General features: G+C 43.4%; 1 protein-coding gene across 2 annotated transcripts in view; it reads left to right on the forward strand.

The window, feature by feature from the left end:
• The first annotated feature begins 341 nt into the window (after nt 1–341).
• The window catches only part of LOC122483835 (B-lymphocyte antigen CD20-like), a 36,792-nt gene continuing 20,194 nt past the window's right edge, over nt 342–16,939 (forward strand). The window contains exons 1-4 of one of the 2 annotated variants that reach the window (XM_043581261.1): nt 342–692; nt 4,979–5,073; nt 7,467–7,610; nt 10,891–10,947. In XM_043581261.1, the coding sequence (XP_043437196.1) occupies nt 5,029–5,073; nt 7,467–7,610; nt 10,891–10,947 (246 nt within the window). In that variant the 5' untranslated portion in view covers nt 342–692; nt 4,979–5,028. The remainder of the gene's footprint in view (nt 693–4,978; nt 5,074–7,466; nt 7,611–10,890; nt 10,948–16,939) is intronic. The other variant, XM_043581262.1, reaches the window with a different exon arrangement.

Genomic DNA, 16,939 nt, shown 5'->3' on the forward strand with positions numbered 1-16,939 from the left:
AGTGGCGAGGGAGGAAGGACTGTGGAAGATTCTCGGCGGCAGGGAACTTCCATGACGTCCCTTCTCCAGAGGGATGTCTCTGCAGAGTTATCAGCGGGAGGGTAGAGTCAAGCTGGGCTTCCTCCCCTGGGTGTGCACAGGTCCAAGGACACAGCATGGTACAAACACGACCAGTGAAGGGTGGCATCGCTGTCCGCCCACTACCCCAAGGTCACCCGGGGAGCTGCCGGGTCTCATCACGCAGCAGGGGTCCGCGCGGGGCTCCTCGCGCAGCACGCCCCGCCCCCCCCCCGCCCCCCACCTCCGACGCCGCGCTCTTGACCGCAACCGCAGCGTTAGAACCGCGCGAGGTGGGGGATGAGGGGCACAACCGAGGAAGCAGCGCCCCACCCGGCTCCCCGGGCTGGGAGGCCCCGAATTGAGGGTTCCCCCTGCAGGATCACGCACCTCTGGCCCTGTGCTCAAGGCATGCCATCGGTGTAGGCAGCCTTGGCCGGGTTGCCTCTCGGTCACGCTGAACCGGACGGAGGTCGCCAGGCCCTGGACTGCCTCGTCCTGGGTTCTCGCGTCGCTGGGAATGTTGTACCGGTAACACTACTTGAGCGGAGAAGATCCATGCTCTCCCTACGCCCCCATTCGGACGGCTGGGGGACTTACCACGCTCTGCCTGGGAGAATCTTCGGTCCCTGGAAGTAAGTAATGGCCGGAGGGAAAGTTGACCTTGTGACTCCTGCAGTTCTCAGGCTCCACCCAGTTCGGGCTCCTGTTTGAAACCATTTGCTTTCTCTTTTTATCCTAATGCTCCACATCTCCATAATGAGAGATTCTTGAGTCTGGGCTTCGGCTGTTTTGTGTGGTCAGTGTTTTATCACCTGGAGGGGTGTCTGCAGGGTACCCCAAGGGAATTGTGTATGTCCCCATAGCTTAGATGGAAGTCACTCAGCGGCAGACATGCTGTCCAGATGTGATGAAAGGCTATGTCGAGTTTGAGCTTGCTTTTTAGGGCAGTAATAATAATAATACAATCATGGCTATATTCTATACTTACTACGTGCCAAACGCCTTTCTAATTTCCTTCTCTTTAAAAAAAATTTTTTTTAACGCTTATTTATTTTTGAGAGGGACAGACAGAGCAGGAGCAGGGGAGGGGCGGAGAGAGACGGGGAGACACAGAACCTGAAGCAGGCTCCAGGTTCTGAACTGTCAGCACAGAGCCCGTCGCGGGACTCAAACTCACCAACCATGAGATCATGACCTGAGCCGAAGTTGGATGCTTAACGGACTGAGCCTCCCAGGCGCCCCTCTTTCCCTTTAATATTGACTTCATGAATGGTATAAGCCCACATACCATATACTAAGAATTGTCACCTAAAATACCATGAAATGAAAGTCAGTTCAGTTATGTTTGCAGAACACGCGGACATTTGTTTGTATGATACAGTTATTCAACAATCATTGAGCTCCTAAAATGTGCCCTCTACTGTGCTTAATGCACAGGGTTACTGAGTAGTCTGTATGTTAATACATGTATAGAACTTAGAAAAGTACCCTGCAGGGCGAGCACTCGGTCATTTTTAACTTCCTTTTTTCTTTATTCCTGGGTAACAGCATTTTTAACAGATACTGTTTTTATTTTTTAAGATTTAATTTTAAGCAATCCCATCGTCCAACATGGGGCTCAAGCTTACAACCGGGATCAAGAGTCACGTGCTCTACTGACTGAGCCAGCCTGGTGCCCCCCGATAGTTTCTAAACATACTGGGGGTTGCAAATAATCTTAGCAGACCCAAAAGAAAAATAAAGTGTCTCAGTCCAAGCAAGGTTACAGTATATGGGTTGTCAGATCCTGGATGGCTGGTGGAGTTATAGGATCTGGTTCAGCAGCCCAAAGTTGCTTATATTTGAGCACCCGTCATCAAACTGAGTCTCTTCAGAAAGTGAGTCTCTGTTACAGCACAGGACATTTAGTTCCGTGCCTCTCACATGAATAAGAAAAGCTTTCAGTTTTGCTTAGCCGTCACCTCCTACCCCTCATTTATCCCACCGTTACAGGTCACTGACCTGGCCGACTGTAATAATTGGAAATGTATGAATGCCCTCTTAAACTTTCATTGTAATATGTACAGTCATCTAGGGTTTACACTGAATAAGTGATGGCAGGCTGAGTCTGAGTGTTAAATCTCTTCTGTGGGACATTTGGCTAATTGATCGTCTTGAAATGCAGCGTGGACCTATCCTTGAACTCGCGATTGTTTGGAAATAACATTCAGTGCTCATTTCTGCCCTTCTTTTTTTTACCTGGGAAATGAATGAAACCTGTAGTGACAAACAACTGTTTGATGCCCCTGACACTGAAAATAACCACCAGTGGACCATAGAGCTGACGCGTTATATTCGAGTACGTCTTTCATATGTATTCGTGTATGTCTTTATATGTCATCTATGTCTTTATACACTAATTTGTGCTTTAAAAATGGATATCCACTAAAAAGGAGAAAGGAAATACATATATGCACATTTTCACTTTCCTACCACTTCAAATCAGTGAAAATTGAAATGCATCCTAACATGTCCACATCTCGTAGGTGTCCTAATCATCTTTAGTAACACTTTAAGTTTTCTCTTTTGTGTATCATGATGAATTTGTGGCCTTTTGTAGACAGGTCCTTTGAAATGATGATGATTTTTATTCTTTTTTGGGGGGGCAGTATTCAAATGGCCTCAGCTTAGCCCGTGAGAGCCCATGAACCTGGTTTCTTTGTCTTTTGGGCACTATTTCTAACATTCTCAACAGCGTCCTTGCTTTCTTTCAAGAAGAGGATGTCCAGACACATGATGTTTTTCTACAGCAACAACCCTCCTGATTCCTTGTGCAAGAAAAGACAACTGGAGACCCAAGCATGAGCACTAGGGTTACACGTGAGAGTGCACAGTGACCAAAAGCTCTATTTCTGTTGGACACATTTTGGGAACCACGCTAGAAATGATATTTATTTTGGAAGCGGTCTGGGTTCACACTTATCCTTTTTGTTTGAGACTTTATTGACTATCAAAACTCTCTACTCTATTGATTACATCTGAATTTGTGGAATCCAGCCATATTTCCCGGAAGTGAGTGCCTCTTTTGCTGTCTTTGCCATCCGTCCTTCCCCCTCATACTAACAGTATTCTCTGCAAAACTGTAGCCCCAGTCACGTCTGTCAGCCCAGGGCCACCAGACAGATCTTTCTCCCAAAACTTTATGCCTGCAGCTGCAGCATAGAGGGTTGGCTCGGTCCCAGCCTTGTCTTTTTAAACAGTCATTTCCTCCATGTAATTTCTCTCCAGTTCTCTCTTCCTTTGTTTAACCAACACAAAGGCAAGCCACTACATCTGCTGGAAAACAGACACCACTAGGTGCGTTAAAGCTAGTCTCACAAGCACACTCATACTCCGAGTGTGATTACTGTATCTTCCCATAGCTTTACCACCATGTCATTTCCCAAAATTCTGTCTTCTCTCCCCTCCCCCTCCTCTTACATCGCCCAGTGGTATTGGTTGGTGCCAGGGTATCAGATACAGTAGCCACAACATTTCAGGCTTGTAAGGACAAATATTTATTTTTCACTTGTGGGAGTTTTGTCCAATGCTGCAGGTCAGTTGTGGGCCTGCCTCTGTATGACTTCCTTCTGGAATCCGCACTCACTTACAGCCAATCCTGGGAAATGATGTCTTCACAACAGAGGGAAATGATAGAATCTTCCAATACCTCGGTAGGTTTGGGCTCAGGCTTGGCTTGTGTCCTGGCCTTCACCTTGGACCGGTCAAAACACGTTCCAAGGTCACATCCAATATCAGCGAGGTAGAGAGATATATTCTTTTCATGGAGTGGACCGTGGACACTGCAAGGCATAAGGCAACATGTGAAGGTGTATAACTCTGTAACAAAGGGAAAACAATTGGAGACAATAATTCAATTGACCATAGCTGCCAACCTTACCCACCAAAAGCCCTTGGAGAAGGCTACTGGACAGAGCCTCTGGAAATTTTGTCAATTTAAGATGCAAAATACTGCCTTTTGTTTTAAGCTTTAATACCTAGCCATTATTCTGGAACACTATGAAAATTCTCACTGGATGTTCATCCTCTTACACCTGTTTTAACTAAAATAAAGAGGAATTTGTCTTAAAGATGCAGGTGTGTTTCGTAGATAGGTCTAAGAAAGCTACTAGAATCAGGGAGGTGAGAACTTTTAGAGATTTTTAGGGAGTCCTCTCACTCCATCTCTTTACTCTGGGTGTTCTCTACTCTTCTTTCCGAGCCCAGAATGGGACCATATTGCCTTGGTGCTAAACATAACTTCCTGGGAAGGGAGCTCTGATTGGCTCAATCAGAATAAGATGCCCACATCTTTTTTTTTTATGTTTATTTATTTTTGAGACAGAGAGAGACAGAGCATGAATGGGGGAGGGTGAGAGAGAGAGGGAGACACAGGCTCCAGGCTCTGAGCTGTCAGCACAGAGCCTGACACAGGGCTCGAACTCACGGACTGCGAGATCATGACCTGAGCCAAAGTTGGATGCTTAACTGACCGAGCCATCCAGGCGCCCCAAGATGCCCACATCTTATCCAAGCAACTATGGCTAGATTGAGAGACATTCTTGTGAAGACCAAACATGGCAGCCGGAAACCTTAACTTGGGTGACCCTAGGGATTTGTGGGAGCAGGTAATTCCTAGAAAAGGTGAAAATAATGGGAGTGGGGCACTGACACCAAAAGGTAACAACTCAGTCTCATTTAAAGACCAGGAAGGAAGTGTAACACCTGAGAAGTAGCTCTTGGTTTTTGACAGGAAGTTATTAGGTACGTAACAAAGAGTGATATAAGTGGGTTGATTCAAATCTTCTTTCAAGGAACGTAGTGTAAAAGTAGAGTCTGCACTATGAAGTGCCTTTTCTCAAAAATAATTAGTTTACCTTTTCTCTATATTTCTCTACAGAAAAAGAGTCCATTCACCATCTACAATTTCTATACCGTATCTTCATTAAAATGTCAGAAGGATACACCCTAAAATTGGAGACCAGAGCACTGGGGGTAAGGACCAAGTGCTACTTAAGTTAATAAATTGTGAGTGTTCCATCTTCCTAACATAAAAGGGAAGAGACATTGGCCACAACCACCATGAACTCCCCAAAGGAAGGAAAGTTGATTAAAGTGTTCTGAGGCTATAGCTAATTGGACACAAATTACGGATCCACAAACCATTTCTGAATAGGTCAACCACGCCATGACCTATTTTAGCAAATATGCTCTGAGATGGGTTATGAATCTCATAAGCAATGAGAAGGTCCATTTTCTGCCTTTGTTTGTAAACAGGTCAAAACAAACTTATAGATCATAAATGAGGTGGTTGGACTCAGGCAATGGACCCAAAACCAGAAGGGGCTGGAGACACTGGAGCTCTGCGGCCAGTGGCCATTTGATAACTTTGGGCTCAAAACATGCTCCCCTTATATTTAGCTCTGAGGTCATATTGTGTATGTGTTCTCCCTCTCACCTCTCCTAAAGCTTAGAATGCTATACCCTTTTGTATCATGCGCTGATATCTGTGGGGGCTCGAAACACATTTCAGTATAAGCCAGCAAAATTAAAGCATGGCCTAGGAAAATTCCCAACATAACAAGTCTATGATTATCTCCAGCTGGCTGGAAGCGATTTGGCCCACTGCCAGATCGCAGGGTACAATTGAATGTAGCAGAGCCTCGTGTATGGGGGGACAGGAAGGAGGGGCTGCTGGTGTTTTCTCTACCTCATCCCCCCTTGCCATGGTGTCTTACAGCTGGATTGCTTGCTCCTTGTCTCTGTATCTGGCCTGGACGGCAGTCATGGCAATATGAGGGAGAAGGTATAGGCCTGTCACTGGCCATCCACTGACCTACCAGTAAGATCCACCACCTGAAAGAAGATAAAGGGTTTAGGATCTTCTACTGGGTGCCTCCTACTAAACCCTCCTGAGCCTCCCACTGAACTCAAGAGTAAGTCAGTGGATTCATGGCCCAGAAAGGAGTTGATTCAGAAGAGTGTGGCAATAGTGGGCAAGTCCATGGGATCCCGTCCCAAACGGCCACCCCCCATGTGCCAGATCCAGGCAGGGGTCACCAATAAATGCGTGGTTTTGTGTTGTCTCAATGTAAACTTCAAGGGACAGGAGGATCATCACCCAATAGCCACTTCTTGTCTTTCTGTGACAGTTAATTTTATGTGTCAACTTACCTGCGTCACAGGGTGCCCAGGTATTTGGTCACATTATTTTGGGTGTTTTTGTGACTGTGTTTTATTTATTTATTTATTTATTTATTTATTTATTATTTTCAAGTATAGTTGATGCACAGTGTCACATGAGTGTCAGGTGTACCACATGGTGATTGGATAAATCTATACCTAATGCTCTGCTTGCTGCAAACGTAGCCGGCATCTTTCACCATGCAACATTATAATACCATTGACTATATTCCCTGTGCTGTCCCTTTTATTCCCGTGACTTATTCATTCCATAACTGGAAGCCTGTGTCTCCCCCACCCTCTTACCCATTTTGCCCATCCCCACCACCTCCTGCGAAGGTGGCTTTTTTAGAGGAGGTTAACATTTAAATCAATGAACTTTGAGTCAGGCAGATTGCCTTCCATACTGTGGGTGGGCCTCATCCACTCAGGGGAAGGCCTGGCTAGAATGAGAGGCTGACCTTCCCTGCCTGTTTCAGGGGTTGCAGGCGCCCTCGTCACTGCTGTGTGTGTACGTGGCCCTGCTCCATCTGGAGAATAAGGCCCGGCTCCACGCATGGTCCCTGAGAATACTTAAGAGTTATAGAAAATCAGAGGTCACAGGAGAGGCTTCCTTCATGCTTTTCTGAACAGAGCCAAGGGCTGTGGTCCAGAGCGTAATTACAAAAGTCAGCACAGAGTATGAAAGTGAGCAGAGCAACAGGTAACCGAAGCTTAATTCCGCAACAAGCGAGGATGAAAGAATGAGGGCAAGGTCAAAAAGTACCTTTTTGGGTTGGTGGTGGAGGATGAGAACTCATCTGCGAGCTAGAGTTGATCTCAAAGATCCAATGGTAGGAAGGAGAGGGGTGTCGAGGCAGAGCCTGAGAGATCCCCAGGGCCAACAGCCCTCCCTTTGGTCACGTGTCCTCCTGAACCAAACAGACAAATAGACTTCTGCTCTTTATTTAACAGGAACCAACTAGAAAATTAAATATCTCTGAAGATTTCTATGAAACCAAAACAGATACTCTCGGTTTAAATAAATGTGCAGACCTCCCCCTCCATTCGTGGCTGCCCTTTTCTTCTCTGACACATAATTCTTTCATTGCAACTTCAGAAATACCGGGATAAGCCGGATATTGCCATGACCTTTCAGTCATCGTATTGTAATCATCCGTGGTAGATTTGACTCGAGTAATAACAATGGCTCTCTCTTCTCACAGGCCGTGCAAATCATGAATGGCCTGTTTTACTGCGCGTTGGGCTTTCTCTGTTTTGCATTATTTGTCGAAGAAGAGAACAGAGAAGCTACTGGTTATATCCCTGTCATTGTTACACTAACTTACGTATTTTGTTCATCAACATTTGTGAGTAAAACGTGGTGTTCTTGATTTTAACCTATTTCTTTTTTCTAACGTATCCAGGGAATTACTCAAGAGATCAAGCGATGAGCTAAAGACTCAGTCAATGTCTGACTCTAAGGAGCTCATTTTACTATGGAAACAAAATGGTGGGCAGGAGTGCAGAGTAGATACTCAGGAAAAGTCTTTTTATGTTCGTTGCGCATTTTGAGAAGTTCCTTGCGAGGGTGAGGGTGTGCGGGCAGAAAAGATTTTGAAGGAATATGCTTGAAGAACAATAGAGAGAGTGACTATAAGGCTTTTGGGGGGATGAGGGAGGAGAGGCAGAGTGAAAATCCAAAGGTCTGAGCTTAATGTTTGGGGCTATAGTGATTTTTAGGGAGGTTACGTACGGAAAGAAAAGGGTCATGAGAGAGCCGTCAAGAATTTGGGGAAATGAAAACAGAGATTTCTTTTTCTGTCTTTCATTCATACTTTTATGTATTTATCAGTTAGAAAGGTAGTATACCATAGAATGGGATTCCCCAATATGTGTGCCACAGAACACGAGTACCACAAGATAGTCTGCGCAGAAGGAGCTCTGAGGTCATATAGTCTATCACACCCATGTTCACAGATTCATAGTATCCACTTTGATATTAAAGACTTGGAGAGGTATTGCAGGAGAGGAACTTGTCTAAAGGTATTTAAGTGGCCGTTTACAACACTTGCGATTTGACTCACTATCTATCCCTTTGTTGACTAACATCTACTAATATCCATGAAACTTGTAGTTTGTTGTTGCTGTTGTTTTCTTTTTTTTTTTTAATGTTTTTATTTATTTTTGAGACAGAGCATGAGCAGGGGAGGAGCAGAGAGAGAGGGAGACACAGAATCCAAAGCAGGCTCCAGGCTCTGAGCTGTCAGCACAGAGCCCGACGCGGGGCTCTAACTCACGGACCGTGAGATCATGACCTGAGCTGAAGTCGGAGGCTCAACCAACTGAGCCACCCAGGCGCCCCGGATCTTGTTTTTCAAAAGCAAAGCCTCCAAGTCAGACAGTTCTGCCACTTAATTTGTGAAGCTTAGTTCTCTCATCTGTTAAAGGAGGCTAATAGTCACCATCTAGATTATTGCTTTGAGGATCCAGTAGGAGAATCTATGTACAGGGCCAACACAGTATCGTTCTATTTCTGTTTCCTCATCCTCCTCATTTTTTTCAGGAATTAAATAAGTACATATTTATTTATTTTTGCATTTTTATTTTTAGTTTTTAATTGACATCCAAGTTAGTTAGCATCTACCGTAATAATGATGTCAGGAGTAGATTCCGGTGATTCATCTCCTCCGTATAACACCCAGTGCTCATCCCAACAGGTGTCTGCCTCAGTGCCCTTTGCCCATGTTAGCCAGTCCCCCCACCACAACCCCTCCAGTCGCCCCGTTTGGTCTCTATATTTAAGAGTCTCTTATGGAAAACAGAGATTTCTAAAGTGGGTCTTTCAGGGGTGCCTCAGTGGCTCAGTCGGTTGAGCATCCGACTTTGGCTCAAGTGAGGAACTCACAGTTTGTGAGTTGGAGCCCCGCCTCGGGCTCCGTGCTGATAGCTCAGAGTCTGGCACCTGCTTTGGATTCTGGGTCTCCCTCTCTCTCTCTTCCTGCCCTGCTCGCTCTCTCTCTCTCTTTCAAAAATAAATAAAGATTAAAAACTTTTTTAAAGTAAACTTTAAAAAATAAATTAAATAAAATAAATACAGTGAGTATTTCGAGTAAGGCTATTGTAATATTTCCATAGGCCATGGTTGCTAAAGTGCCCACCAGAGACATGCCCAAATCTCAGGGAAGCCCAAAGCCATGGCTTCGCACAAGTTATTTTTTGTTCACAGTTACATCTAATCCAGAAGCAAATGACCAATCGGGGTGATCGGATTCATAAGCAGTGTGATCTAATAACACAACCGATATTCCAATTGTATCAAGAGCCCCACTGAGCAGAGCCAGAAAGTTAACCAAAGGCCACATTTCCCCTTAGAGGAGAAAGGGTCTTATTAGTTCCTTATCCACCCTTTTGCACTCCTCAACCAAAAACTGGGCTTCAAGGGAGAGAAGATTTGAATGTAATGACTTTTCGCAAAAAGGCCTCTGACACATGCAACTGTAACAATTTCACCTACGGGGAGGGTCAAGTAGTAAGTGGTCTGGAAGGGAGACATTTCCTTAGGGGCTTTCTTACAGTGCTAGTCCCCAAGTTGAGGGCATTTACCAACACTCAGAGATTTCTGGAAAGAATGGTATGTCATAAAGAGAAATGCTTTAAACTGAGAGAGTACCGTGAATCACGTAGAAAGGATCCGAAGCCCAAGCCACAGAAGAGAAGCTGTACCAGCAGAAATTAGCCACAAATAGTAATTATTCAGTTTCATACTAGCGTGTATCAGGCACCATCCAAAAGCGCTTCAGGTCTGTTTTATATAATTGCCCCAACAGCTCCGTGATCCCTACTCTTGATACCCATTTTACAAATTAGGAAACCGAGACTTAGAAAAAAATGTACATAAACTTCTACAGAGTGACCCAGCAGTAAAGTGTCAGAGACTTTTTAAACATCAGGGCAAGATGCCCGGGCCTCCGTGACAGGATCTCATCTTCCGGGACTGTGAGATCCCCAGCCCTGAGTCAAACTTTTGTTAATGCTGTGGGCAGGTTGAAGGCGGGTATAAGCTATAATACCGTTGGGGAAGATAATTAAATTCTTGATATACCAGACACAACAAATCTTTCGACGGGTGCCAGCAGGTGACGTTAGCACTCAGGACGTGATGTTTGTGGGAGACAACCTGTCACTCTTCAGATCAAATGTTTTCTGAAGCTGTTTCTGTTGATGACATCTTTCTTCCACAGCGTGATGGGGGGAGAGTTCTTGCAAGTGAGAGGCGCCCCACTGGCTGCTAGGGATGACTTTCTAATGATGCAGGTCACGAGCTTAATAAATGACACTCCAAACCAATGAAGTATCAACCTCATAAAATCATTGTGAGGTTGCTAAGTCCCGTCGCCAACCCAAAATTCCCTTAATGGCCAGGGACGTTAAAATATCTTTTCATCTCTGTGACACCTGTGACAGAGGAATGGGACGTTCATTTTTCAGAGCGTCCGCTGGTGGTCATCCCAGGACTGCAGGAGTGAAAACCGCTTTCTTCTGAGAATTCAGTGATACGTTAGATCTCGAGAATGTCACTGGGATTGGGAAAGTTTTCGGGACCGTCAACAGGAGTGGGGGTTTACAAATGCCTGTTTCTATCCCCAGTTCATCAGCTCGGGCTCCATCAGCGTACAAGCACAGAAGCATCCTACAAAATCCAAGGTATGTTGAAATGCTTGGAACAATGCCAAAGATAAAAAGGTCCCCTGGCACAAACTGGAGAGAAGCGATTACTTCTGAGCCACGTGTTTTTTTGGTTTTGATTGTTTGTTTGCTTTTTGTTTTTGTTGTTGTTTGTGGTTTTTGTTTTTTTGTTTTGTTTTGTTTTGCTTTTGCGGGGGATGGGGGGCTTTTCCAAACGTTTGGAAAGGAAAAAAAGTCATTTGATTTTTATAAGGATGCCCTCCAGTGTGTATTTTGAGTATGGGTGTTAAGGAGGGTGTAGCGTGAGGAACCGGTTTTATAAGGCGTCTGGTGTGAGGATTTGGATGGAATAAATCATTTCGAGCTCTCTAAAGGGGTAGATAGAACCAAACAAAACTGACCTGGGAAGGGAGGCAAGGTAGGTCGGGCAAGCTCAGGAGATCAGTGTTTCATTAGGGAAGGACATAAGACAGAACAACGTGTGAAAAGAGAATTGCCTTCGGCGAACAGATCAGGCATCATTAAAATATACTTAAAGGAGTCACATTCGCCTTGAGAACTTCTTCCCCCCATGGCGGTTGGGATCACAGTTCTGGAGGTCGCCTGCCTGAATTCAGGTTCTGACTACCTTACCACTGACTGTGTGGGCAAGTTACTCTGTGCTCACACTCCTCGTCTGAAAAAACATATGGCCACTAATACCACCTGCCTCAGAGGATTGTTTTGAGGGTTAAAAGTGAGTAAATGAGCAACAGTCCTTGGCGTGCAGCCAATGCTTATTAGCTCTGCAAATCAGAACCTACTGAGGAAACAAGGTGCTTTCAGGGACTGGTGAAAGAAAAAACTGAAAACTCTTGTTTCATCATTCAGGGAAAGGTCTGCCTGCCCTTTGAGCGGGTTTTGCCCCAAAAAGATAGGGCCAAAGAGACACAGGAGGCTCTTTGGCTCAGCAGCCACTTAGTGGCTACAACATGGGCATTAAGCTTTTATATCTTTTTTTAACTTCTACCACTATTAACATAGTTTTCTATCGTAGCCCTTTTTCTAAGCTTTGCCGTGGATTTCCAGAGTATACATGTGACCCAGGTGTTACCTGGCATTGCTTTTCCCCCGGGGATATAAGTACAGTGGACCTCAAAGCCCAGGAAGGCCCGATGAGATTTTGCAGATCCCTGAAACTGACACTCTCATGCTTCGGTTTCTCTGTTTGAGCATAGAGTCCCAATTTTTTTTTTTTAATTTTTAATGTTTATTTTTGAGACAGAGTTCAAACGGGGGAGGGGCAAAGAGAGAAGGAGAGACATAGAATCTGAAGCAGGCTCCAGGCTTTGAGCTGTCGGCACAGAGCCCGACGTGGGGCTCGAACTCACGAGCCGCGGGATCATGACCTGAGCTGAAGTCAGATGCTTAACTGACTGAGCCACCCAGGCGCCCTGTATACTGCTCCAATTTTGCTTCACAACATCAAAAAACAAAATAACCCACAGAAAAAACAAACCCAGGCATGACTGAACTTGGCTAAACTTGGCCTCTTGCTCAGTTTTCACAAAAACTCACAAGAAGTTTTTTTGGTTTGGTTTTGTTTTTGCTTTTTCCTTGAGGGATGGTGGGGGAAGATCATGACTCTAGTTTCGCAAGGTCTAGCCATGATCCAGCTCCCCCTGTGACTCTCCCCCCAACCTCCAGCCTCGCTGTTTTCCTCTCTCCCTTTCCCTCTCCTCACTCCACCTCAAGAAGCAAAAATAGACTCTTCTTCGAGACTCGCGCAGAGTAACTCTACTTCCTTCTCTGGAAACACTTAACATCACTCCTCACAGAAGTGCAGACACTCTTCTGCCTCAGGGACACTTGCCCAGGAGTTTCCCAGACTAATGTGGCTCAACTTCATAAGAAGAAATCAAATAATGATTTATCAGGTCATGAACAAATGCTGTGGAAAAAATTATCCTAATGGCAGCACAATATTCTGTTATACTTAGGTACCATCATGCACCTGTAGTGTGCTCAAATTCCAATATTCAATCAAAAATAGTTACTGAGTTTCAGGCCTGTTCTGTGTATGTGGCATGTATCAATGAGCAAACAAAGATTGATTGCCTCCATGGAGCTGAGACCCTAATAGCAGAATAAAGACAATAAACATGACAAGTAAGGAAACAATACAGTGTGCTAGAAGGTGATAGCTGCCATGGAAAAAAAAGAGACATGATAGGGGCTGTCACTGGGGGCTGTTTAAGTACGATTATCCAAGTTAAGTCTTTTTTTTTATTATTATTTAAATCCAAGTTAGTTACCATACAGTGGAGTATTGGTTTCAGGAGTAGAATTTAGTGATTCATCACTTCCATTAAACACCCAGTGCTCATCTCAACAAGTGCCCCCCTTAATGCCCATCACCCATTTAGCCCATCCCCTCCACCCACCTCCCCTCCAGCAACCCTCAGTTTGTTCCCTGTCTTTAAAAATCTCTTACGGTTTGTCTCCCTCTCTGTTTTTATCTCATTTTTCCTTCCCTTCCCCTATGTTCATCTGTTTTGTTTCTTAAATTCCACATATGAGGGAAATCATATGATATTTGTCTTTAACTAACTTATTTCACTTAGCATAACACACTGTAGTTCCATCCATGCTGTTGCAAATGGCAAGATTTCATTCTTTTTGATTGCCAAGTAATATTCCTGTGTGTGTGTGTGTGTGTGTGTGTGTGTGTGTGTGTGTGTGTATCACATCTCCAAATTAGTCTTATTAAGTAGGTGGCAATGGGGCAAAACTTTAGGGAGAAAGTTAGCCACACTGATGGCAGACAGGATAGCATCCCCAGCAAAGGGATCAGCCATTGGAAGAGCCACAGAGTGAAAGCATATCTGGCACCTTCTGGCAAGCAGGCCAGTGTGGCTGCAGCCAAGTAGCTTAGGTTATGGGAGCCAGATCCTGCAGGGCCTCTTTGATGAGCTCTTGCCCTAAGGAAAATTGGGAGAGACTGGAGTATTCTGAGGAGAGACTTGATGAGGGTGTGCCTTAAAAGGATCATTCTGACAGAAATTCGCTTGATGATTACATGCAAGAGGTGCCAGGTTAGAGGCAGGGAGGCCAGTTACAGGGCTACTGTCAGCCAGGGAAAAGATGGCAGTGGTTTGAACAGAATAGATGAAGCGGAGGAAATGATAAGTATTTGGCTACTGGATATATTTGAAGGTGATGCCAACAGGATTTCCTGATGGGTATAGGGTGTGAGAAACAGAGCGAAACCAGGAACGAAAGCAAAGTTTTTGTCTTGAGCAATTAATTGAAAGGATTGAATTGGGATTCTCAAGATATGAAATAATATTGAAAGCAATGAGACTTGCCAAGACCTCCAGTGGAAGGAAAAAGCAAAGAAGAAAAGAGAAGGCTGAGCCCTAGGGCACTCCAAGATGACGACTAGGAAGAAGAGGAGAAAAATAATATTTTTAGTTGAAAAGTTTCTTAATTTACTGTCATTTCCTAAAGAGTACAATGTTACTTATATTTTATTCATGTGTATCCCTTCAAATTTAAGCTGAAAATGAATGTAGGGCATATGTCTTCTGCCCTAAAATTTTTAAAATTATTTTTTAAAAATAAAACCCATTAGGCTGCCCCTTAGTTGGGTATAGATATTTGAGTTCAACAACTGTTATTTTCTGAAAGCATACCAACTTATTTTCATGTTAACCTGGAAAAATCTTTAGCTGCCTAGGTAAACATATACCATCTTAATCAATTCTGGGTTTTTTTTTAAGTGTACAATTCAATGATTTTTTTTTTTTTAGTGTATTCGCAGATGTGTGTGACTGCCACCACAGTCAATTTTAGAACATTTTCAATGCCCCAAAAACTAACCTTGTATCATTTATCTATTTATTTTTCCCCATACCACAACCCCCATTTTCCCTAGCCCTAGGAAACCACTAATCTGTGTTCTGTCTTTGTAGCTGTGACTAGTCTAAACATTTCATTAAAAAAGCAATCATAAAAAAAGCAATCATATGGGAATACAAGCTGGTGCAGCCACCCTGGAAAACAGTATGGAGGTGCCTCAAAAAACTAAAAATAGAACTACCCTACAACCCAGCAACTGCACTACTAGGCATTTATCCAAGGGATATAGATGTGCTGTTTCAAAGGGACACGTGCACCCCCATATTTATAGCAACACTATCAACAAGAGCCAAAGTGTGGAAAGAGCCCAAATGCCCATCGATGGATGAATGGATAAAGAAGATGTGGTGTATAGATACAATGGAGTATTACTCGGCAATCAAAAAGAATGAAATCTTGCCATTTGCAACTACATAGATGGAACTGGAGGGTATTATGCTAAGTGAAATTAGTCAGAGAAAGAGAAAAATCATATTACTTCACTCATATGAGGACTTTAAGAGACAAAACAGATGAACATAAGGGAAGGGAAACAAAAAGAATATAAAAACAGGGAGGGGGACAAAACAGAAGAGACTCATAAATATGGAGAACTGAGGGTTACCGGAGGGGTTGTGGGAGGGGGGATGGGCTAAATGGGTAAGGGGCATTAAGGAATCTACATCTGAAATCTTTGTTTCACTATATGCTAACTAATTTGGATGTCAATTTTAAAAAATAAAAAGTAAAATTAACAATAAAATAAAATATTTCAAAAATTTAAAAAAGTAATCATAAAAAAAGCAATCATATAATATGTAATTTTTCATGAATGGCTTCTTTCACTTAGCATAATGCTTTCAAGGTTCATCCATGTTGTAGCATATGTGAATTAGTACTTCATCCTTTCTATGGCTAAATAATATTCCATGGTGCTGCTATGCTACATTTCATTTATCCATTCATCAGTTGCTGAACATCTGGGTTTATTCCACCAGGAGTAGTGCTGTTGTAAACACGTGTGTACAATATTGTATTTGAACGTGTTTTTAATTCTTTTTAGTATATACCTACGAATAGAACTGCTGGGTTGTATGGTAACTCTGTTTAACCATTGAAGGAAATGACAGTCTATGGTTTCTAAGTGATGACACCATTCTCTACTCCACCAGCAGGATTCGCATTTCTCTATATCCTCACCAACACTTATTATTACCTGACCTCAGACTTTAGCCATCCGAGTGGGTCTGAAGTAGCATTTCACTGTGGTATCGCTATGCATATCCCTGTTGACTACTGATGTCATGCATCTTTTCATATGCCATTGGCCGCTTCTTTGTCTTCTTTGGAGAAAGGTCTGTTCAAATCCTGTGCCCGTTTAAAATTAGTTATTAGCGAGGCGCCTGGGTGGCTCAGTCCGTTAAGCATCTGACTTCAGCTCAGGTCATGATCTCACGGTCCGTGAGTTCGAGCCCCACGTCGGGCTCTGTGCTGACAGCCCGGAGCCTGGAGCCTGCTTCGGATTCTGTGTCTCCCTCTCTCTCTGCCCCTCCCCTCTCGTTCTCTGTCTCTGTCTCAAAAATAAATAAACATTTAAAAAAATAATAACAAAAATAAAAATAAAATAAAATTAGTTATTAGCCTTTTATTATTATTCAGTTATAAGAGTTTTTATGTACTCTAGATACAACCCCTTATCAGATATATGATTTACAAATATTTTCCATTCCGTGGATTATATTTTCACTTTCTGAATAGTATCCTTTGAAGCATGGAAGTTTTAATTTTGTGGAAGCCCTAACTTATCAATTTTTCTTTTGATGTTCTTGTTTTTGGTGTCATGTTTAAGAATCCATTGCCACAACCAAAGACCCAAAGAGTTATGCCTGTTTTCTTCCAGGCATTTTATAGCTTTAGGTCTTATATTTAGGTCTTTGATCCGTTTTGAGTTAATTTTTGTTGATGATGTAACCTTAGGGCCCTATTTCATTTTTTGCATGTGAATGTCCAGTTGTCCCAGGATCATTTGTCGAGAAGACTATTTTTCCTTCATTAAATTGTATTGGCACCTTTGTGGGTTTGTTTCTGGACTTCACATTCTATTTTATTGATCTGCATGTCTTTTCTGATG

Source organism: Prionailurus bengalensis, chromosome D1 (assembly GCF_016509475.1).
Source record: "Prionailurus bengalensis isolate Pbe53 chromosome D1, Fcat_Pben_1.1_paternal_pri, whole genome shotgun sequence".
NCBI lineage: Eukaryota > Metazoa > Chordata > Mammalia > Carnivora > Felidae > Prionailurus > Prionailurus bengalensis.